Source organism: Hibiscus syriacus, unplaced genomic scaffold (genome assembly GCF_006381635.1).
Source record: "Hibiscus syriacus cultivar Baekdansim isolate YM2019G1 unplaced genomic scaffold, ASM638163v2 tig00112857_pilon, whole genome shotgun sequence".
Taxonomy (NCBI): domain Eukaryota; kingdom Viridiplantae; phylum Streptophyta; class Magnoliopsida; order Malvales; family Malvaceae; genus Hibiscus; species Hibiscus syriacus.
In genome coordinates, this window is record NW_024063412.1 from 1,024,680 (window position 1) to 1,047,784 (window position 23,105).

The 23,105-nt window shown below is 35.9% G+C and overlaps 3 protein-coding genes across 6 annotated transcripts; all 3 read left to right on the forward strand.

The window, feature by feature from the left end:
* Positions 1–2,984: 2,984 nt before the first annotated feature.
* Positions 2,985–5,444, forward strand: LOC120184060 (reticulon-like protein B1). The gene is made up of 5 exons (XM_039188627.1): positions 2,985–3,246; positions 3,986–4,166; positions 4,258–4,399; positions 5,140–5,209; positions 5,287–5,444. Exons 1-5 carry the CDS (start codon positions 3,042–3,044, stop codon positions 5,442–5,444), a joined length of 756 nt encoding a protein of 251 aa, XP_039044558.1. The 5' UTR covers positions 2,985–3,041.
* A 4,892-nt stretch (positions 5,445–10,336) lies between these two features.
* Positions 10,337–14,757, forward strand: LOC120184045 (G-type lectin S-receptor-like serine/threonine-protein kinase At5g24080). 2 transcript variants are annotated; one of them, XM_039188618.1, is made up of 6 exons: positions 10,337–10,650; positions 12,129–13,480; positions 13,555–13,735; positions 13,827–14,106; positions 14,184–14,280; positions 14,377–14,469. In XM_039188618.1, exons 1-5 carry the CDS (start codon positions 10,352–10,354, stop codon positions 14,277–14,279), a joined length of 2,208 nt encoding a protein of 735 aa, XP_039044549.1. In that variant the 5' UTR covers positions 10,337–10,351; the 3' UTR covers position 14,280; positions 14,377–14,469. The 2 variants fall into 2 exon arrangements, with proteins under 2 accessions (XP_039044549.1, XP_039044548.1); XM_039188617.1 differs by having other exon boundaries at positions 13,827–14,280; positions 14,377–14,757.
* A 2,098-nt stretch (positions 14,758–16,855) lies between these two features.
* Positions 16,856–21,528, forward strand: LOC120184209 (WD repeat-containing protein 91 homolog). 3 transcript variants are annotated; one of them, XM_039188732.1, is made up of 16 exons: positions 16,856–16,959; positions 17,161–17,561; positions 17,634–17,756; positions 18,037–18,178; positions 18,294–18,562; positions 18,820–18,878; positions 18,989–19,083; positions 19,441–19,543; positions 19,645–19,739; positions 19,814–19,876; positions 20,159–20,234; positions 20,316–20,424; positions 20,542–20,654; positions 20,773–20,831; positions 20,917–21,025; positions 21,156–21,528. In XM_039188732.1, the coding sequence occupies exons 2-16, from the start codon at positions 17,171–17,173 to the stop codon at positions 21,288–21,290; spliced, it is 1,941 nt and encodes a 646-aa protein (XP_039044663.1). In that variant the 5' UTR covers positions 16,856–16,959; positions 17,161–17,170; the 3' UTR covers positions 21,291–21,528. The 3 variants fall into 3 exon arrangements, with proteins under 3 accessions (XP_039044663.1, XP_039044664.1, XP_039044665.1); XM_039188733.1 differs by lacking the exons at positions 16,856–16,959; positions 17,161–17,561 and having other exon boundaries at positions 17,997–18,178; XM_039188734.1 differs by lacking the exons at positions 16,856–16,959; positions 17,161–17,561 and having other exon boundaries at positions 18,001–18,178.
* Positions 21,529–23,105: the final 1,577 nt, after the last annotated feature.

A 23,105-nucleotide genomic window follows, 5' to 3' on the forward strand; every position in this document is an offset into this window, starting at 1 on the left:
ATTTATAGGGGAAGGGGATGGGTGAATAACCGAGAGAGTTAAAGCCCATGTAATAATGGAGTGCTCAATAATTCAAAGTGAATAATGAAAGACACACTTTATGATCCGTGCCTTTGTTATGTGGTGGCAACTATGACAAAAACCCGTGAAGACGCGCTTTATGATCCGTGCTTTTCCATCGTGACGTCAATTCGGACAAAACTTTATGAATGCGCGCCTCATGATGCTTGCTTTGTAAAAAATATTGTGTTAGATCGATAATATTTGTAGAAAATGTGCAAGTAATATTTTGTTGTTATGGTGTTATTTGAGTAAAATTGCCGCGTTTTTGATGGCATATCTTTAATTTCATAACATGCTATTTTAGCGAGCTTTCTAACACTAACGTCGCTTAATATAAAAAAGTGAAATAAAGAATAATGTGTCAATGCTAATAATTCGATAAAATTTATTGAATTTGTAATAGTTAAATAAAACTTAATTTAAATTTTATAGCCGTTAAAGAATTTAATAGTTATTTTAAAATTTTGATTAAAATGATTATTTATATGTGAATTAATAACTTATAATGTAATTTACCCTGTAAATTAAGAGTTGATTTAGAGATGGGTCGGGTCAGATACTGAGTTTTTCATTTACATGAATCTGACCTGAGTATTATATTATTTATTTGTCATACAACTCGAAATTCTAACTGATTTTTAATGTAGAAATCTATACCCGCACCTAGCATGCATATATATATTATTTTATTTTTTTAACAATGATAACTAAATTTTATTAATAATAGAATGAATCAAAATTAAAACGCATCATAAAAAAGAGAAAAAATTAAAGACAATAGTCACCAAAATACTCATACAAAAGTAAATAATAAACTTAAAAATACAAAGAAAATTAAAACATTCTAAATATCAATATCAAAACCCAATAACATTCGTACAAACTTATTGTTTATGTTGAATAAGACGCTTGATGAAGTAATAAAGGAGTGGAGAGCAGATCAAATAATTTGGTAGGATACTCCGCTATATAATTATGACTACATTGGCAAACAACCTTTTATCAAAAGAGGAATATGATTATACGTGACCACCAACTAATCAATCAGGAAATAAATATCGTGATGATTTTTGTAAGAGAACCAAAATGACCGCAAAAATATGCGAAAAAATATAAAAACCCATCAGAATCGTGCCATAAGAACATATGACATTTTTTTATTTGATAAATAGAAATCTAATTTTGTGTGTGTATATATATATATATATACACCTTATTTTAAATAGAGAAAATAACCTCAGTGACCAAAAATGTCTTATAATATACGATTTTAACTAACTTTTTTTGGATTTGCCAAAATGACCAACTAAATCGTAATGCGGTCGATAATTCGTAACGCGATCTCCGGTATCGCAAATCAGTTTCCAGATTCGCAACGCGAACTTCGACTATCGCAACGCGAACTTGGACTATCGCAATGCGATTTATTCCAAATTCGTTGCGATAGTCGAAGTTCGCGTTGCGATTTATTCCAAATTCGTTGCGATAGTCCAAAATCGCAACGACTGGTGGTATTGCATTTGTTTCTTAAGAATTTTCTCTAAAAAAATAGTATTCGCGCGGACATGTCGAAGAGACGTATTACCACGACCACGAGACGAGACGGCGGCGGCGGCGGCGCGCGAGAGTCCCCCTTGTTCTCTATCACTCAACAAAGAAGTAGGAAAGCCAAGCCTTAAATACTATTCTCAATAGTGTTTCCAATACTATGTGGGATTGAGCATTATCAACACTTGTTTCCAATACAATGTGATTATTCAGGAAACAATTAACAATCATGCACCTTAAAACAACTGAATCAGCAACCAATTGCATTAGTATTATACGATTAAATATGTCATAATTAAAAGTCAATCTACAATCAATCGCGATTATTGCAATTTTAAGCAAAACATTCAAAAATAATATCACTATTTAAGGCTCAATCCCCCATAGTATTGGGAACAAGTGTTGGTAATGCTCAATCCCACATAGTATTGGAAACACTATTGAGAATGGTATTTAAGGCTTGGCTTTCTCACTTCCTTATTGAGTGATAGAGAACAAGGGGGACTCTCGCGCGCCGCCGCCGTCTCGTCTCGGGTCGTGGTCGTGGTCGTGGTCGTGGTAATACATGTCTTCGACACGTCCGCGCGAATACTATATTTTTAGAGAAAATTCTTAAGAAACAAATGCAATACCACCAGTCGTTGCGATTTTGGACTATCGCAAGGAATTTGGAATAAATCTCAACGCGAACTTCGACTATCGCAACGAACTTGGAATAAATCGCAACGCGAACTTGGAATAAATCGCAACGCGAACTTCGACTATCACAACGAATTTGGAATAAATCGCAACGCGAACTTCGACTATCGCAACGAACTTGGAATAAATCGCAACGCGAACTTGGACTATCGCAACGAACTTGGAATAAATCGCAACGCGAACTTGGACTATCGCAACGAATTTGGAAAATCGCAATGCGAACTTCGGCTATCGTAACGCGAACTTGGACTATCGTAATGCGAATATGTAAATCGCAATGCGATAGTCGAAGTTCGCGTTGCGAATCTGGAAACTGATTTGCGATACCAGAGATCGCGTTGCGAATTATCGATCGCATTGCGATTTAGTTGGTCATTTTAGCAAATTTAAAAAAAATTGGTTAAAATCGTATATTATAAGACATTTTTGGTGACTGAGGTTATTTTCTCTTTTAAATATAGATATATTTAGTGAATATTTTAACTAAATAAAAATGTTAAAATGTAGGGATTTTATGTCATTTCAGCGTTAATCTAAATTAGAAGAGATTTTTAAAACGGGAAACGAATGTGAGGCAAGAGAATAAATAACCAAAGCAAGAAATTAGCACGTCCCTCGTTTTTCGTTACACTCGTAAGACCTTAGCTTGGGATAACCATTTGGCATTTACAAATTTAAACTCTTCGGTTTACGCCTTCCCATCCTTTGAAACCAACCGCACATTGAATCCGATGGCGGAGCTCATCGAGTCGAAGATGGAGGAGATCGCCGATAAGATCTCCGACAAGATCCACCGCAAGTCCTCCTCCTCCTCATCGTCCTCCGATTCCGACGACGACAAGCGCTCTCATGGCCACAAACTCCCTTTCAAGTCCAAGGTTTATCGCCTCTTCGGCAGAGAGAAGCCTCTTCACCAAGTCTTAGGCGCCGGAAAACGTAAAACTATTTCATTTGATTTATCGTTTATATGTGTATATAGATTATGCGAATTTCATTTTTATTAAATCGGCTATATAGCATGCTATGTTTTATTAATTGATTACATAATCTAATATTTAAATCAAAGAATTACTATTCCGAAGATTCTTCACCAAGTCTTAGGCTCCGGAAAACGTAAAACTATTCCGTATGATTATCGTTTATATGTATATATTTGGATTATGCGAATTCATTTTATTTATTTTTTGACGATGTTTAGTTTATCAAATAAGCATCAGTTACTCGCTTTCTAAAAAATGCTTTGTTTTACCAATTGATTTCTTAATTTGATATTTAAATCAAAGAATTACTATTCAGAATCCTGCTTGCTATCTCTCTCTTGATCGAGTCCAGATATGAAATCTTTCAAATTCACGATTTCAATGCTATTGCCTTCATTCTCATGCATTTTTTTCCTGTTTATGTAATTTGTTAGTCGAATGCTTATGTAATTTATTTCGGTTAGATCCATGCTAGTTTTTCAGAATTCTGCTTCGTTCTTTTGTTTGATTTCAGTTACGAAAGTGAGGATTTCAACGTAGTCGCTTTCATTTTGATGTATTATTTTGAGAAATTTGAGAGTTGTGAATGATATTATGAGTAGATGAATCTTGTGACATTACTCAATTAAAGCCTTGGTTATTATTTTTCTATGATTTGCTATCGTCTTTTATGTTCATTCAATGTTGATTTTCAGCTGCTGATATTCTTTTGTGGAGGAACAAGAGAGTTTCTGGAGCCGTGCTTGGTGGCGTAACAACTTTCTGGTTTCTCTTTGAAGTTCTTGATTACCATTTGATCACTCTGGTTTGCCACATACTGATACTCTCTTTATCAGTACTTTTCCTATGGTCCAATGCCTCACATTTCATCAACAAGTAAGGCTCTTCAATCATTCTTCTTTTGTTCCTTATATGATCGTGTGATCAAAATCTTAATTGCAACTTTATCAACTTTGTTCATTCCAAGTTCCCCACCAACCATTCCAGAAGTTGTGATCTCTGAGAAGTGTCTCCTTAAAGCTGCATCTTGTTTATCGACTGAAATTAACCTAGCTGTGAATGTTGTGCGGACCATTGCAACCGGCAAAGATTTGAAGACGTTTCTCGGTGTAAGTTAACGTTAATGTCCCTCCTTGCTTTCTTCTAGTTAACTATTATATTGTGAAAAATAATAAAGAAAAATAGTTCTCTAGCACGGATTTGGTTACAGTCCGTGTCACTTGAACTCTTCATTTCTTATAAAATGATATTTTTCAATACATATTTAAATATGAATAATATATTATGATTCTTCAGAAATATGAAACTAGCAGTGGTGTATCTAGAAATTAAAAAATGGGATCCAAAATTTTATTGTTCTATTCTAAAAGTTTTGGGTATGCAAATTTTCGTCTTTTTTTTTTCTATTTTCATTAACAAATTAAATTAGATTTAACACTTTTCTCGAAATAATGAGTGTGCAGTGGACATATATCAGCCCCTGGAAACTAGAATGTATAAAACATGCTCATGTTGGATATATACCTATACCCACACTCACTTTGAATCCAACTTGTGCTATGTCTTCAAAGTCGCTAGGTATTTTGCTTAGCCGTTATGTTTGTGTAGGCTATTGCTTAAAAACCAAGGGATGGAGTAACTTGTAGTCTTTGAATTTGGTATTTTTTTTTAACTTGATCCTTAAACTTTACTTTGTTCCATATTTTTCGGTTCAATGACATGATATTTTCATGTTGTGTCATGTGTAACGATATTAGAGTGTCGTGTCATCAAAAGGACTAAAAATAAGAAAACAATCAAATTCAAGGGTTAATGTGAAAAAAATTAATATCTTGTTTTGCTGCTCTAGGCCGTTGCTGGATTATGGTTCATCTCAGTTCTGGGGAGCTGTTTCAACTTCTTGACATTGGTCTACATCGGTAAGGAATTCGATTTTGTTCTTCTTTTTCCAGCACTTCAAATACATCTGGATTTATTGAAGAATTGTATAACACAGTGGTTCTTCTGCTATACACCGTGCCGGTGTTGTACGAGAAATACGAGGACGAGGTGGATGCACATGCTGAGAAGGCAATACTTGAGATCAAGAAGCAGTATGTAATTTTAGAGAAGAAGGTTATGGCTAATATAAATAAAGGCAAGAAAAGAGATTAGACATTTTCTTTTTGCTGAAATCATTTTTTTATATTTATTTCTTGCGACTGATCATCATCTTTGAGTCTCTCGGTTCCAACTTTTATGTTTAGTTGCAGATGTACTCATTGAATATGGTTTCCAAAGGATGTTAGTTATAGATGATTTGGTGTTTTGTATGCATGTATGTACATAGCTACATACATATGTGTGTATATATATATATATTAATAAGTTTTACAATATATGTACTACTGTCATTACTCTAAAGAGAAAATCAATTTATTTTACAGAACATCCAAAACCGTTTTCTTTCTCTTGTGGTTGTTGAATATAAAAAAAGGGTAAACTATGACTGTAGTCTTTTTTGTTTTCGGTTTTATTTTCGGTCTGATTGACTTTGGTCATCGATTTTTTAATTAAGTGCATTTAGTCCCTTACGTTATCGGTCCGTCCGGTTCAAATATCTCGACCGTTAATTTTCGTCAACTTATTAACAGAAGTCTGAGTTGGGAATTAAAAAAAAACCCACGTGAGTGAGATAGCATGTGAAGTGTCTTCTTCTTCTTCTTCTTCACCGCCGTTAACTTCAGGTCTCCCTCGACTCCGCCGCCGCTTTCTTCGACGGCCTCCCCTCACACACCTCTTCCTCTGGAGCCAAATCTTGAAATAATTCCTTGTTCTAAAAAATAAACCAAAAGGTAGACACTAGTTTATAGCAAAGAAGACGAACTATTCTGAGGTATTTATCTTACTTTTAAGACCTTTATAAATGCCACTGAACCAATATATTTTATTTTCAAATATGATGAATTCACTTCAATCACAATAAAGGACGAGTATTTCAACCTCAACATTCAAAAATCATCAAGAAGATGATGCATACGTGGCTTAATGAAAAGCAAAATGATTTAAAATGAAACGAAAGCCCTTGCATTAGGAAAATGACATGCATCACATGAAAAGAGGAGAAAATGCAATCTTCAGTTTCCGACCCCATTTTTATCCTTAAGAAAATAGACAAGAAGAGGTTACTCTTAAAAGTTAAAAAGAGCCAAATACAAATACAAGTATTGGTCTCCTTCAGGGCCGCTATGCATTTAAGGAGTTTCAACATAAAAATGACACTAGAGGACAAGATCCAAAAGGCTTAATACAAATAAATAACTCGTTTGGGGATGATTCTGATCAAATATTACATGTAAAGCAAGAGTACTCGTAAAAGTTGATACCATGGGACTTGCAAGACAAGGAGAAGATTAATGAGAAGATTCTAACATTTTCAACACTATGGATGGAACACATTTAACGCATTCTTAATCCTACGTGCATCTAATACTTGATGCCACACGGGAAAAGGAGTAGATTCTAAAATTTCCAAGGTTCCACGTCCAACATATTTAACACATTCTACCATCTTCCAATTGAACTCTGTCTTCTAATAGTAACTATTCTAAAGAAAGTCTTTTCTCCAAGGCTAGCTTTATCATGCTTTAACAGTCTTCATCTCCCAGAGTCCAAAAACTCACATTATCAGATCCGTCATACCCGTTTCATGAATTCCATTCTCTCGGCCTCACGGGAAAGTAAACATATATAAACTCAGAATTCGAAAAAAAAAAAAGGAAACGTAGCAAGTTCTTAGGAATTAGCATCTGAAGTGCAATCTAGATATATTGCTATTTCCATCTCTATGAACTTAAACATAAAAACGGCACTTTTGCATGCAGAATTGAAATGGTCTTGTGGGCATATATATATATATATATAGAGAGAGAGAGAGAGAGCTTACACGTGAAATGGTTATGTGTGGTTTAATGTGAAGAAGAAGAAGAAGAAGAAGAGACACGTGGAGGGTGACGGCGGATGGCTGTCGGCGACGCCTAATGCCGGCGCTGAGTCGGACGGCCACCGGGATCTTAGAGCTTCTCTTGAGACAAATGGAGCAAGATTTGCTTGAGAGAGAATGAAAGAATGAAAAAGTGAAGAAGAAAAATATACAGAAAGAAGAAGAGTTGACGCGGGACATGGATTTTTTTAAAATATTTTGTTTGTCATGTAATACTTATGTTTAATGGTTAATGGGAATTAACAGCGAAAGGATTTAAATCAAACGAATTGATAATATAAGGGATTAAATGTATTTAATTAAAAAATCGGTGGCTAAAATCGATTAAACCGAAAATAAAGTGAAAGGAAAGTGATTAGGAACCAACTAGTCCCTACTGTTTATGAGGACGATAAACAAGGCGTTTTTCTCGAAAAATCATCGGTGACCGGTATATTTACCGATCTAACACTAGTACTATATTTCTTGATCTAACAGCCTTAGCAGTAAAGCGCGCCCTCTGCACCGCGCTATATGCTGATTTGGCACCATATAAGGTAAGGCGTCCCCTGAAGCACGCTTTATGTTGATATGAATACACGAGCGCAGCCCTGGGACGCGCCTTACCTTTATTAGGTTTTTTTCCCATTCTAACAATGCAGCCGCAACATTAATGTGAAACTCAGTCATTACTCACTTATCAAAGTGTTTTTTTTAATAAATAAATAGAAAATCCATACCATGAACGAGATTAAAAACGCTTCCATTGGGTTGATAATCATAGATCACAAGCCTTTCTCCTTTGGCTTGAAAACAAGTTGGGGATCCGACCGGAGAGGGAGTTGTTGTGGAGACTAAGGAGCCGAAGCTGGTCGAGCCGGGAGAGGGAGTTGGCGGGAAAAACACCACGTAAGCTGGAATTTTGAAGGTTATAGTGAACGACACGACCTTAGGCACATTTGACGCCGCGCCATTGGCAGCAGTCGAAGCACTTGTTGAGTGCGTAAAGCAGCTTGTTGTCGAGGTCGGCCTTGGATTTGAATGAGAGGATGGAAACGGCGTCGGAGGGGAACAACAAGTTGGTTTGCGAAGAGTAAGTTATAGGCCTAGAAAAACAGGTTAAAAATTCCCAGAAGAAGATGAAGAGATAAAGCAAAGATTTGAACTTTGTTTTTGGCATTTTTTCTTTTGTTTAAAAGATTGAAGCTTTTGATAAGCATGAATTTGTTTTAATTGTTTCGGAAAGATAGTGAGTGAAAGACTCACGTGACTGACACAAAACACCATTCCACTCACCAGCGCGTGACTCATATCACTTCATTTATTTTTTCCTTTTTAGTTTTAAATTAATTTAGTTAACTCCTTTTATATACATTATTATATATAATTTTGCACGTATAACGTAACATTAAGCTGAGTGCGGGAAAAAGACCCAAAAAAGGCAAGGCACGTCCCAGGGGTCGCGTTATACCCACGTGTATCCATATAAGCATAAGGTGCGTTTTAGGGGGTGCGTCTTACCCCACGTAGCGCCAAATCAACATAAAAAGCAATGCAGGGGGTACGCTTTCCTGCTAAGGGTGTTAGATCGAAAAATATAATCTGACTGTTACCTGATCGAGAAATATACTGTTGAACGGTGATTTTTCGGGAAAATCACCGATAAGCAATGGGAGAGAACTTTCAAACATTAATGAAGCAGTTCAATTTAAGAAAAAAATGTTTAAAAAAAATTAATACTTAAAAACTAAGAGTAAAATATATATTTAGTACTTAAACTATTAATTTTAGTCTATTTTAGTACTTAAACTTTAATTTTTTTCAAAATAATACCTAAAATTTAGTTTTTGTTTTATTTTAGTACACATATTCAAAATTTAACGTTAATTTTTGAAAAAAGTTGAAAGTTTAGGTACTAAAATGGACAAAAACTAATAGCTTATGTATTAAAATAGATCAAATTTAATAGTTAAAGTACTAAAATAAAACAAAAACTAAATATTAATTATGATTTTAAAAAAATTAAAAAATTAAATATTAAAATAAATCAAAACTAATAATTTAACTACTAACTATATAATTTACCCAGAAAATAACCTTAGCCCCACGAAGTTCCACCTTGATAGTCACAATTAAGTCACGTTATTTCTCCTCTCGACTATAATCACTTTATGATAATATACAATAGTGGATCTATAAATATTTTGGACAAAGATCATATATATATATATATATATTAATATAAATTTTTTATATGAGATAAGTACAACTAAAATTTTAAAATAGATATTAATAATAAAGTGAATAATTAATATAAAATAATTTAAATTCTAAGATGAAGACGTGCCAATCTTGATCTAGCCATACATCCGCCACTAATAATATAAATTAATTACATAAGATGTTCCAAATTCTGAATACGTTCTAACTTAGTATATAAACTCTAAAATATTTTATATCAATTGTCAAATTTTGATCTCATTCTAAATTAATCCTTAAACTTCAAAACATTATATATCAATCCTCAAAGTATTAATATCATTTTATTTTAATAATTTTGTTAAGTATCATCGATTTTATTAGTTAAAACATTTAATATATTTTTAAAAAACCTGAAAATTTTAACGTCATTCTAAATTGATCATTAAATTTTCTTCAATAATATTAACATATAGAGAAATATAAAATTTATAAATTCACACAATCGGATAAGACCTACCTCTCATCCATCCAAAAAGTCAAGAACTGGTTTTTAAACGCAATCAATCATTCATTGCCGCGGAAAAGAATAGAAAAAGAGAAAACAAAAGGAAGTGAAAAGTACAGATTCATGTAAGCTGCAGCCGCAACAATATCAAAGGTCTGAATAGAGCTTCGAGTTAGGTGTCAATGGCCTTTCGCCCTCTCGGTTGCTCCCATCCTGGACCGCGTAAACCACAAGCGTATCGACACGTGCCATGGCGTCCGGCTCCATCAGCAGCCGTCCATTTCGATGGCAAACATTTTTCAAAGTTTTAGCTCACCAAACTCTGCACTTGTGTGTCCATACGATGGGTTCTTTTCGTCCTCTTTCATCGTGGCCATGCAACTGATATAAAAGATGGCTCATCATCAGTTCGAGTCTCTTGATTATTGGACTGTGTATTCCATGGCTGATAGCTTTTCTCGTAGTGCTCCGGTGTTGTTTTGGTTGGTTCTGTTTGGATTCTCCGGCTGCATTGCCGGCCAAATCGGTTTGGGCTCGAGGTTGGTGGGCAGTCAGCAGGGACGAGGTTGGGTTTCCGATAATGGAACTTTTGCTTTTGGTTTCACCCCGTCGGACATTCGTTACCGTTTTCTGCTCGGGATTTGGTTCGCTGAGCTTCCCGGAGATAGAACCTTAGTCTGGTCGGCTAATAGGTACGTTTTGCATTATACTTTCCTTTATGGGTTAATTGTACCACATATCCCGTAACTATTGTAAGATTCTAAAATGATCCTAAACTTTGAAACATCCTCCAATTATTATATTGTATCAGCTAAATTCTTTTATTAGTTTACTTATCGGATTGACGTTGAATTATCGGTTAAAGTTGACGAGAAGTATATTTAAAATATACATTTGAAATATAAAAAATTTGTATATATACAAGGTATCTGATAAATTAATTGATTAATTCGGATTATATACTATTGTAGATTTCGTTCGTAGAGATACTCCAAATTAGTTTCTTTGTTCATAATATTGTGATTCACACATCCAATTTTGCATAAGAAATCTAATATCAGGGATATTTATTGACAAGTGTAGCATGTAATCCAATTAATAATTAGCGAAGAGACTAATATTTTAAAGTTTTAATTAACACATCTTACGGTAGGATATGAGTAGTTTAGACATTGGTTTTAGAAAAAAAAAATTAAAACCTTTTGAAGATCATTAGAGACTAATTTAGAATTTGGATTATAGTTTAAGGACGTCGGTCTAATTAACCCTTATTTAGTAAGTCTAGTTTTGAATCTGAAGTATGGAATATACTTACCGGATGGTTAATGGTTTTTTAGGCTTAAATATAAAACAAATGCCTAAATTCTACCCTTTTTTCAAATTTGTGTTTAAATTATTTTTGAATCATTTAGGTGCGAAAATTTTACAAATGTTATTGTTTTATGTGTCTCGATTCTAGTTACCGTTAAAAAATCCGTTAAGTGATATGTGTCATAATTTGATAATTTTAGAAATTTATTTTAAAAAAATTAAAAAATATTTTATTTTTGAAAAAGCCCTAATTCTTTTTTAAAATACCAAAAAAATCTCAAACTGCCTAAACCTCTTATTTTAATCCTCTTTACTCGAACCATCAGTCATCTTCGACCACCCACTTATCGGTCACAACCCTTATTATCATCTGAAAACCTAAATTTCTTAAATCTCTACATTTCAATTCTTAATCCCTAAAATTCTAAATATTCAATCCCTTAAATTTCTTTGATAGATCATGGTAATCGACCGTTTAGCCGATTATTATAGCTGGCCATTTGGCCCTTGGTCCTTGGCCGTTGGACATGGAGGGAAGCATGGAAAAACAGGGGAGGATGAGGGGTGAGACGGTTTGGAGAAAGGATTTTTTTCTGAATAATATTTAAAAAAAAAAATAAAAATATCAAAATTTTAAGATTGTGATACATGTCATTTGATGAGGTTTTATAATAGTTTTATAATAGTTGTTACGATCGAGACATTTAAAATAATAATGTTTACTTAAATGATTTAAAAAATAATTTAAAATCAAGACAATTTATATTTGATTTTTTCTTATATAAAAAAAGTCATTTCTCCATCTGTAGTCATTATTACACTTTTAAGCCAACATTTCTTTTTCGATCATCAAAACTAGAAACTCTCTGGTCACCAAAGATGCAATCCTGGAGCTTGACACAACTGGAAATCTCGTACTGATGGACGGGGACGACACCGTTTGGACGTCAAACACATCGGGAAGCCGAGTCGAGTTCGCCGTCATGTCGGAATCCGGGAATTTCATCCTTTACACGGCCAACAACCGCCCTGCGTGGCAGAGTTTTGCGCATCCGTCGGATACACTTCTCCCTAACCAACCCTTCACAGTGTCACTCGAATTAACATCATCGAAATCGGTCCTCCATGGCAGCTACTATGCTCTCAAGATGCTCCAACAGCCTACTTCATTAACACTTGCCTTAACGTACAACTTGCCCGATACATTTGATCATTCCCCTGAAGGTTATACGAACTACTCCTATTGGGCTTCACCCGACGTATCGAATGTTACTGGCGATGTCGTTGCGGTTTTAGACGAAGCGGGAAGCTTCGGAATAGTCTATGGCCAGTCGTCGAACGGTGCGATTTATGTGTATAAGAATGATGGAGACTATGATGGCTTATCTTCAGCTACTAATAAATCGAATGTCCGATTAGCGGTGCTTCGGAGATTGATCATCGAGACTAATGGCAATCTACGTTTGTATCGATGGGATAACGATGTTAATGGTTCGCGCCAATGGGTACCTGAATGGGCAGCTGTGTCGAACCCCTGTGACATTGCTGGTATATGCGGCAATGGGGTATGTAACTTGGATAGAAGCAAGACAAATGCTTCTTGTACATGCTTACCCGGTACTTCCAAGGTAAGCGGTCCAGCTGGTGGAACGTTTTGCTCGTTGAACTCATCGACGACCGTAAAATGTGATTATCGGAACAGAAATCGGACCTCAGACTTCAAGATTGCAACAATACAACAAACCAACTACTATTTCTCGTATTATTCAGTGTTGGCTAATTACAGTGATATTCCCACGGTCTCGAAGTGTGGGGATGCTTGTTTATCGGATTGCGACTGCGTCGCATCGGTTTACGGGTTGGACGATGAGAAGCCATACTGCTGGGTTCTGAAGAGCTTGGACTATGGAGGATTTGAGGACCCTGGTTCGACCATGTTTGTGAAGGTCAGGTCTAATGTGTCTTTGGGTCCAGGTGGTGATAGGTCCGGGTCTGGTTCTAGTCATGACAAGATTTTGGTGCTTCCAATTGTACTAAGCATGGGTGTCCTTATTGGCCTACTTTGTCTACTGTTGTATTACAATGTTCACAGAAGGAGATATTTAAAGAGATCCATGGAAAGCTCTTTGATCTTTGAAGGGGCACCGTTGAATTTTGGCTACCGAGATTTGCAGCTCCGTACCGACAATTTTTCTCAGCTGCTCGGAACAGGTAAAGACATATACATATACTGCAGAATCAAAGTGTTTCATTTACGCACTTGGAATTGATATGATCATTTGCAGGAGGATTTGGAAGTGTATACAAGGGAAGCCTTTCGGATGGAACATTGATTGCTGTCAAGAAACTCGACCGTGTTTTCCCGCACGGCGAGAAGGAGTTCATAACCGAAGTGAACACAATTGGCTCCATGCATCACATGAACTTGGTTCGCCTATGCGGATACTGCTCAGAGGGTTCACATCGGTAACGAATCCAAATTACTCATCGTTCTCTGTTCACTTTGTTTTCTAAAATGACTTCTTCAAATGACCAGTCTATATGTTTTTTTTGCCAGTCTTCTGGTGTATGAGTTTATGAAAAATGGATCCCTGGACAAGTGGATCTTCCCTTCCTATCAGTGCCGGGATAGGATGTTGTATTGGCCGATTCGGTTCGATATCATCATTGCGATCGCACGAGGGATTGCGTACTTTCACGAGCAATGCAGAAACAGGATAATACACTGCGACATCAAGCCGGAAAATATCCTCTTGGACGAGAATTTTTGCCCCAAAGTATCCGATTTCGGACTAGCCAAGTTGATGGGAAGAGAGCACTCGCGTGTTGTCACTATGGTAAGAGGAACTAGAGGGTATTTAGCACCCGAATGGGTTAGCAACCGTCCGATAACCGTAAAGGTCGATGTTTACAGTTACGGAATGCTACTTTTGGAGATTCTTGGTGGCCGAAGAAACCTCGACATGTCTTACGATGCCGAGGACTTCTTCTACCCCGGATGGGCCTATAAGGTATACTCTGTACTCATTAGTCTTAATGATCCATCCTCCATATAGCACACAAAAAATTGTATCATACTTAATCGTACTTAGCAATGGTATGTGCAGGAGATGACAAACGGAACGCCAATGAAAGTCACGGATAAACGACTAGGGAGTGCTGTTGACGAGGAACAACTGACCAGAGCGTTGAAAGTCGCCTTCTGGTGCATTCAAGACGAGGTCATCGTGAGGCCTTCGATGGGGGAAGTGGTGAAAATGCTCGAAGGGTCAATGGATATCAACGCACCGCCCATGCCTCAAACGGTATTGGAACTGGTCGAGGAAGGCTTGGAACAGGTGTACAAGGCAATGAAAAGGGATTTCAATCAGTCAAGCTCGTTTACCATGACTACACATCCATCATCTCTGGCTACATGCAGTTATTCAACAATGTCCCCCAGATGATCTATAAGATCAAAAACCTAGCGTTGCGGCCGTACGTTAATACTATTACGTCACCGGGACACGGTTTGCATCATCACAGCACCACGTTTCATGTGTTCTTTCCTCGTTGACAATCTACAAACATTTCCTTTTCTCACATGGTTCTTAGTCTTCGCCATTATTTTCCCAGAAAGAAACCCGTGAAAAAAACAACACGTACAAAAGTCAAAAAGGAGTACTACAAATATAGACTGATAATTTACTTTATGCACACACAAAAAAAAAAACAAAAAAAAAAACGCCGGTTTCCATTAAAATCCATCTTCCTGGAATCGGCACTCGAAGGTCACAACTCACACGGAAACCAAAGAAAACGCGCTTACATTATCTATATAAATTCTCGTTGCGTTTACGTTATCATCAAGCACCGCCACTACTATTCACCATGGCTGAGCTCACAGCCGAGAAACAAAACAGAAACATGCAGCTCTACGAGAAGAAGACGCGGCTGTTAACGGTTGCTTACCTCGTATTCCAAGCCGTAGCTTTGGTTTCAATAACCAAACAAGCTTGTTCACCCGGCGGTCAATGCCCGAACCTGGTTTGGTTGCCCTTCGTTTTGTCCATGTTGTCGTCTTTGATCTACTTTCTGGCGTTGTCGGATATTCTGTCGAGTTTCTTCTGGGCTCGGTATCAGCTGGAGTTGAGTTTCATGGAGCAGGGAACTGCATGCGAATAAAGCAAGATGATGACGAGGTTTCAGGTTTAAACTGTTAAAGCCAGAAATTTGCATGTATAAGCATATGATAAAAAAGGTTTTCATAAAGAATGAATAATAATAAACTGTGTGAAATTCTGATGCATTGATTTGAATAATTTAATGCACCGTTAGTACAGAATTTACTTATCAATGATAAGTGATTTTTGTGATAAAGGATAGGTTAAAAGATTAAAGTTAAGTATTGTATGTGTAAAAGTATGAATGTTTATTATCAAATTAAGTGTGTTCAAAGATATAATATATTGTATTTATCTCATATTTATATACAAAAAAGTACACTATATTTATAAATATGAATTACTAATTAAATTTCTGGGTAAATTATGAATTTAGTACCTAAATTATCAGTTTTAGTTTGTTTTAGTACCTAAACTTTTAATTTTTTTTAAAATCATACATATAGTTTAGTTTTTGTTTGATTTTAGTACTCATGTTCAAAATTTAACATTAAGTTTTTTAAAATGAAAGTTTAAGTACTAAAACGGATCAAAACTGATAGTTTAGGTACAAACACGTTAAGCTTTCAACGACGAGGTATTCAAATGAAACAAAAACTAAACGTTAGGCATAATTTTGAAAAAATTGAAAGTTAGGTACTAAAACAGATCAAATCTGATAGTTTAGGTACTAAATACATAGTTTACCCTAAATTTTTTAATAGTCTGAATGAATACTAGGTAATATTTGTTTAATTTTTTAAACCTATTGATAACGCACATATTTTGCTAAGATCGCTATTCGAATCCATAAAATCTAGAGAGATTAATATTCTCTTATACCACCGAAATCAATTTAATAAGAAAATTATATATGATAATATGAGTGGATAATTAGTAAAAGAAGAAAAGGGTAATATTATTTTTTTAACCCTTGAACTTGATAAAATTTTCTAATTTAATTTTTTAATTTTTGTTGAAACTAAGAATATTGAATGTTGGTAATAAAGTGATTAACCATCTCATCGTGAATTTAAACGACTGATCATAAATTATATTTCATTCATAAGTGAAAATTGGATCTCAGTTACATAATTAAAGGATGAGGTGAGCAGCCACCACATTATATTACACCGTATAGTTTTCGAGATTATTGTTTACATTAATTCTTAATTCCGATAATTTTTCGTAATTTTAATTTTTTTTCTCTAAATATAATACTCTGATTCATAAAAAAAATGACCAAATTAAAATTTTAGTAAAGTTTAAGAACTAAAAGTTAATTTATCCCGAATAAAAATTAGCAGTAGCTACTGAAACTCGAGTCTGTAATACTTTATCCGATAAAGAGGCTTCCAGCAATTATTCAAAAACAAAAGTGCATAAAAATTACTATATATATATATATATATTGAAAGCACCAAAGCTCTTAGCAAATTCCATCGAAGAATCCAAAGATTCTTTTTCTTCAAGCAAGATTCAAGATTGAAGCCCCCAATCCATACGTTTTGTTTCCTTTTACGTTCGATTGCCCTGTAATTCTGTAAGGTACAATCTCTGTCAAATTATCGTAATTTTGTACATATTTAGAATGACAATTACACCAAACCCTAGACCAAATTCTTCACATTCTTGATTCGGTTAATGTTTTACTTTCATAATTTGTTTTGAATCATAGTTTGATTAATATTTGGTTGATCCAAGAATTCACCTAGTTAGCAGTGCTCAAGGTTTTCTTTGTTTCTGTAGATTGTATCAGATGGAGAATATGCAACAGGCGGAGGAGCTTGTGAGGGGATATTTGGTCTTCAGAGGATTTACGAATACATTAAAATCTTTTGAGACTGAGTTGTGTACGGATATTGGTAAAAGCTTTCAAGTGAACAAGGTATTAGACTTGATTTTCGCGGTTTATATTCCTAAATTCCACGCCGAGAAATTAGTTGGTCTGTTTAGGTTCTTCAAGCAATGCTTTTCGTCATGGTCTGAGACCACGATGCTTGAAACCTTGTCGAAATTGGAGTGCTCTGTTCTTCGGTGTTACATTGTTAATGCATTGCAATCTGGGAGGAAAGATAAAGTTGTGGAGTTCTTTGGAATAAATGGAGATGATTTGCTAGTAAAGAGTTCGGATTGGACTCCTTGGTTTGGTAGGTTCATTTCCTTTGGTTTCTTTGTCTAGTGTTCTCTTGTTGACTGATTCTATTGAGTATGCAATGCAGCGATTCCTTATTTGAAGAATCCAAGCATGGATCCTCAGTTTCGTGTTTATTTCTCCAAGGAATGGTATGAAGCTCTCCGTCTTTCTGTGAGGAACTTTTTCAGCGAGATCTTCAATGGTACTCATATCCTTTAGAATTGACGCATTCCGTCTGGAGATGCTTTACATAAATTATGTATGTAATTATGTGCAGCTTAGCAGATAGCCAATTAGAATTAGTTACTACAGAACTTTTCTGAAATAAAGTAGGTCTTCAAAGCTTTTGCCTCTAAAGATATCCATTCTGGTGATGTTATTGTAACTAGTAGAAGTATGAGCATAGCATTGGATATAATAATTTTTCCTTGACATAAGAGTGATTCAATTAATGATGGGATTTTAAAGAATGTCCTTAACCAAAGCACGCCTTCCTGCCCTACTGAAGATCTGTTCAGAAAAGAATACTATTAGCAGTCTTAAAAAAGACAACAAGCTTCTTAATCAAAAGGTATTACAACTTCAGGCTTTACTGGAGGAAAAGGAGGTACAACTAGGTCTATCTAAAAGGTAAAGGATCTTCTGATTTTGCTAGATCACGGTAGTACTTGCTGCATCTTATAAATAAAGATGATTCTATCTAAACACATTATGATGCCAATATTGTTGCATGAACATTTAATAGGAGCATGGGAGCAGCTAATAGTTCTAGTGGCATTGATGGTGAAAACTTGCACCTCCCTACAAGTAGTGAGGACATATTTGCTCATGCAACCTCACATTTGGGTAGAATAGCACAGGGTGAGCAACATGCTGGTACTGAATCCGCCAAATTTGTATCAGCCTATGTTGAGTCCTCGTCTTGGCAAGATTCATATTCTGCTTCGAGTCTTCATGCCTTATCCAGTGGAATCGATGATACTGCTCAAAAGTTCTATGGTAGCCATTTTAATGGTAAGTGATAGCTCTGCATACCTTTCCCATCATAGATTTTAGGCTAACGTGGCAGCACCATGACTGCATTAGAAAGATTAAGAAAGTATGATGTCAACAAGTATGGTTTCAGTAAGTAGCTTTGAGATGAAAATATAGAGAAGAACCATTTATTCATCCATTTTGTTTTCAATGTGTGTGCAATTTTGGATGCAATGAATTAGGTTCGTTTAAATTCTCCCTTTCCCTCTGCTTTAATGGATCATGTGATTTGACAGATAATGACAGGGAAATGCACAGAGAAGAAGAATTTCCTGAAGTGAGTGTAGAGTTTCAGGCAGGTTCTCTGACAAGATATATTCAAACATCATACCTATATGCACTTTGATTTGATTTCTTGTTCATTTGATTGTATATGTGAAACTGCTGGAACAACCTTATTTCCAGGAGACATTTTTGGGCCACACAAGTTCAATTACTCGTTGTCGATTTTCTGCTTCTGGAAACAATATAGCTAGTGCATCTGTGGATGGCACTGTCAGGTATGCTCTTTAAAAGGAACTAATACAAACTTATAAAGTAGAGCATTTTGCTTCCTGCAACTGCTTGCTGGTTTTTAAATTTGTCTGTCACCAAATAGTTGATGAGCATCTAATATAAAGAACAGAAAATGGAAGGAAATGTCATCATCCTTACAATCTGACATTTGACCAAATATTGTTTAGATGGGCTACTGCTGCGTGCAGACCATGCTTTTTAACAAACGTAACTGTCGGATACCTTGGTTAAATGTACATGAGAAGACTATAAGGTGTTATTTGTACTGATTATTGTGCTCTGATAAGTTATTGTCTACTGACTTGTGATTTACTTCCTTGTCTCTTTGTTTTTTTATGAAGGATATGGACATATGACTCATCAATTCCGGCATCTAGAAATGCAACAATATATTGTGGAGCTGAGATAATGTCACTTGACTGGGAATGCAAATCTGATCGGCTGGTATGCTACTACTTTATTGTTTGATGTGTAGTTTTATTGGGTATAACGTTATAACTGTTGCATCTTAAAATTTGTAATTGTAAGTTCTGTTTTTCATAAAGCTTCTCATAGGCACTGCTGAGGGAGGCATTAAAGCGTGGAATGTTGATGCGAAGAGAGTTGTCTGTGATCTGAATACAACTGATGCGTTTCCAAGGTACTTGGAATACCATGTTTAGTGGTTTGTTAGTTTGTCTATGCTTCATCTTTCTTCTTTTTTTCATCTTGCAGTGTCTTGGATTTAAAATGCAGCCCCGTGGAACCAATATTTGTTTCTGCCACATCATCACAAAGGTATGGATCCAGCTCTACAGAGCCTCTTGTTTTTCACAAGTGTGCATTAGTATGCTCATTTTGCTCGTCTCTTACGCAGTGATTCAGACAACTTTTTTTTTTTGGCAAGCAGTTATGCTGGGTTGCTAGAGTTTATCATTTCGTGTTATTATGGTTGATAGTAACTATTCAGAATCCACTAGAAAATTGATTGCTCGTTATCATAGTAACCTTTTTGCTCTCCCATTTTTCCTAAAAATGTATTTGGGTGCTTGAGATTAGTTGGATGTTTAATTCTTTCAGGCTTGGTTCAAAGTCTATCGACTCTCTGGGGTATGCTTCTTTGACCGTGTGGAACATGAAAACATGGAAAGTTATGGTATGTGTAGAGAATGCTTATTAGTGACAATTGGCTTGTTTAAAAACCATTTATCCCTCAATAGACTTCATTTCAATGAAGACAGTCCTTCCTCTTGGTGAAGATCCGCCTGCAATTACTTCCCTATGCTTCAATCACAACGGAAAGATTTTAGCCGCCTCTGCCACCGATGGAATGATTCATATGTTTGGTATCCTTTTCTTTATTCCCGGTCTCTTACCTACTACAAGATTACAGTATCTTTCTTAGAAAACTTAAGTTGTGCCAAACCTAGAATGTAATATGAATTCTCCTTGACGCGTCAAAGACATGTCGGCTGGTTTACAAATCACGGGGTGGCCTGCACATGACTCTGCAATAAGCTCACTTCTTTTTGGGCCTGATGAGACTAGCATTTTTAGCTTGGGCTCTGATGGAAAGGCAAGTTTTTTAGTCCACTAAGCATCAAAATTCAAATGCATGTTATCTTTAGACTATGTTCAATCTTATGGTTTGATGATTATGCTAGTAGACTCACATATTGATTTTCCAATGTCAGATATTTGAATGGAGCCTGCAAAACCAAGGTCGTGTCCTATGGTCAAAAACTTCTAGCCTGTAATTTTCATTTCTTGATGGTTGCATCTTCATTCTGTTCCGTTAATGGGACCAGATTTAGTAACATGGATATTACACTTTGTAGCTTTTCCGACTCCAAGAGATCAAAATACTGTAGAGATGAAATGTCACTGGATGCCAACGGGAGGCAGCTATTAGTAACATCCGGTTCTGTAAGGGCACCCATATATCAGGTGAATTCTTCATACGTGTAGCCACGCATAGTTATCGGTTGCTTTTTATGACAATCACTGGCCAGTATCAAAACTAATTGTTTCGGCCATTATATGTTCTTTTTGTTTGCATTTTTTCATCATGGATCAGGTACAAGGCCATTCAAGCGGATTCAGAACTCTTCCCCACACTTCAGCTATAACGACAGTGGATTGGCACCCAACCTTGCCGATTTTCTTGACCGGATCAGCAGACAATTCGGTTCGAGTAACTTCTATACCGTGAAGACAACAAAACATCTATTCTACATCTGCTTCCCCATTTTGGTTAAATGAAGACCAATTATAGGCATAGTAGTTTGAAAAATAGTATTTTTTTTTCTTTTCATTTTTGCATGCATGTTTGAGCATGCCATTCGTTTGCCAGTGTTTGGGAGAGGTAATCTCGTGAGTGATGATGTAATTCATTGAATGTGTTTGTACCTTAAATCTATTTTTGTCATTTACTTGTAAACTGTTCTGTCTCTTCACTAACACCGGTAGTTAATAACACCGGTATATTTTTTTCGATCCAATGGGTCTCAAAGCAAACAGAAAAGAAAACCCAGAATAAATAAAGACAATACAGGCTAAACCAAAAGTGTCCAATCAATCATATGACGTGAAGGAACCTGTGAAAACCTAACCTTAATCCTCTTCTTTCTCTGCGATTGTTTGAAATACTAAGAACTTGCATGATTGTGAAGATCAATGAGTCAAATGGATTCTCCATCAATCTTCAAGCCTCTACACTTTGCGGACCCGAATATTGTCAGTAGACTGGAATCGCCAGGTGGGCTGTTTGCCACTATGAACAAGTGCCACATCTTCTCCCTTCTTTACCATTCCATGCTTCTGCACATGAATCATATTAGTTCTAGCACAGTATGTAAGAATCGATCCATTTTTCTGAGAGGAAATGGGGGAAGGAGGTAACAAACAGCTCCAAGATGCAGGTCAAGTATCCCACCCAGGGTACAAGTCCATAACTATATATCTGACACAATGACACCCTTTATGCAAGCAATTCAAAACTGGCTATCATGAAAGAACCTTTTGATACGGAAAGCAAGAAAAGTATTAACTAACAACTGAGCAGAAATTTCTGTTTAAACGGATCAAAATTGGTTTTAAGATTTTAACCTAAAACCCAGCAAGCATCAATGCACCTCATCATCTAGATAATACGTTTGAAATATTTACAAACTTTGATAAATTCTACTGGATACCTCAAAACAACCACTTGATACCAGGTTCCAAAATAAACGTGAACCGACTGATGCATGAACAAGTACATCAAAAGGGTCGGTAGACTGGATTAAGAAAGAAGATCTAGTTCCTGATGTTTATGCGTTTTTGATCAAAGATATTGTTCATAGGCTTAATGTTTTAGAAGGTGTTGTAAGATGGGTTAATAGGTCAGCCAATCTAGAGGCTGATGCCTTAGCTAAAGAAGGAATTGGCTGATTCTATTCTAGTCTTATATTTCGGGTGTTTTATGGTTGTTTCAAGTTTATTTGGTTGGTGGGGTGTACGATGGTTGTATCTTATATAATTTTATGGTTCAATAAAATCCTAAGGCGCTCTTTTCCTCCTTCCACTGATTAAGGAGTTCATATAAACTCCATTAATCAAGAAGGGGGTTTTTAACGAGGCCTGAAACTCTTATAAAAAAAAAAACTATATTACCAGAGCTAAAACTTTACCTATAGCAGAGCTAAAGCATCCTTAAATGTTTCCTCGGCATCATCTGAGAACTCCATGTATATGGGGCATACCCCTCGGTACAAAGCCAATCTTTGTTGTATCCTTTTCCTGCATGACCATTAAAGTAATTGTCGGTCTAACATTCAAGCCTCGCAACGTCCAGTACAGGTAGTCTAGTAGATACTCATTTTTGGCCATACACTACTAGCCAACTATTGCACTTGTGAAAATAATATGATCAGAATTATTAAAGACGAGGCTGGGCAGAGCTATGACTCTTTTGAGGGAGTGGCCGCTGTGTTAGTGGATTATTTCACTAATCTCATAGGCACTCCTGACCCATTAGTTAAAGGTT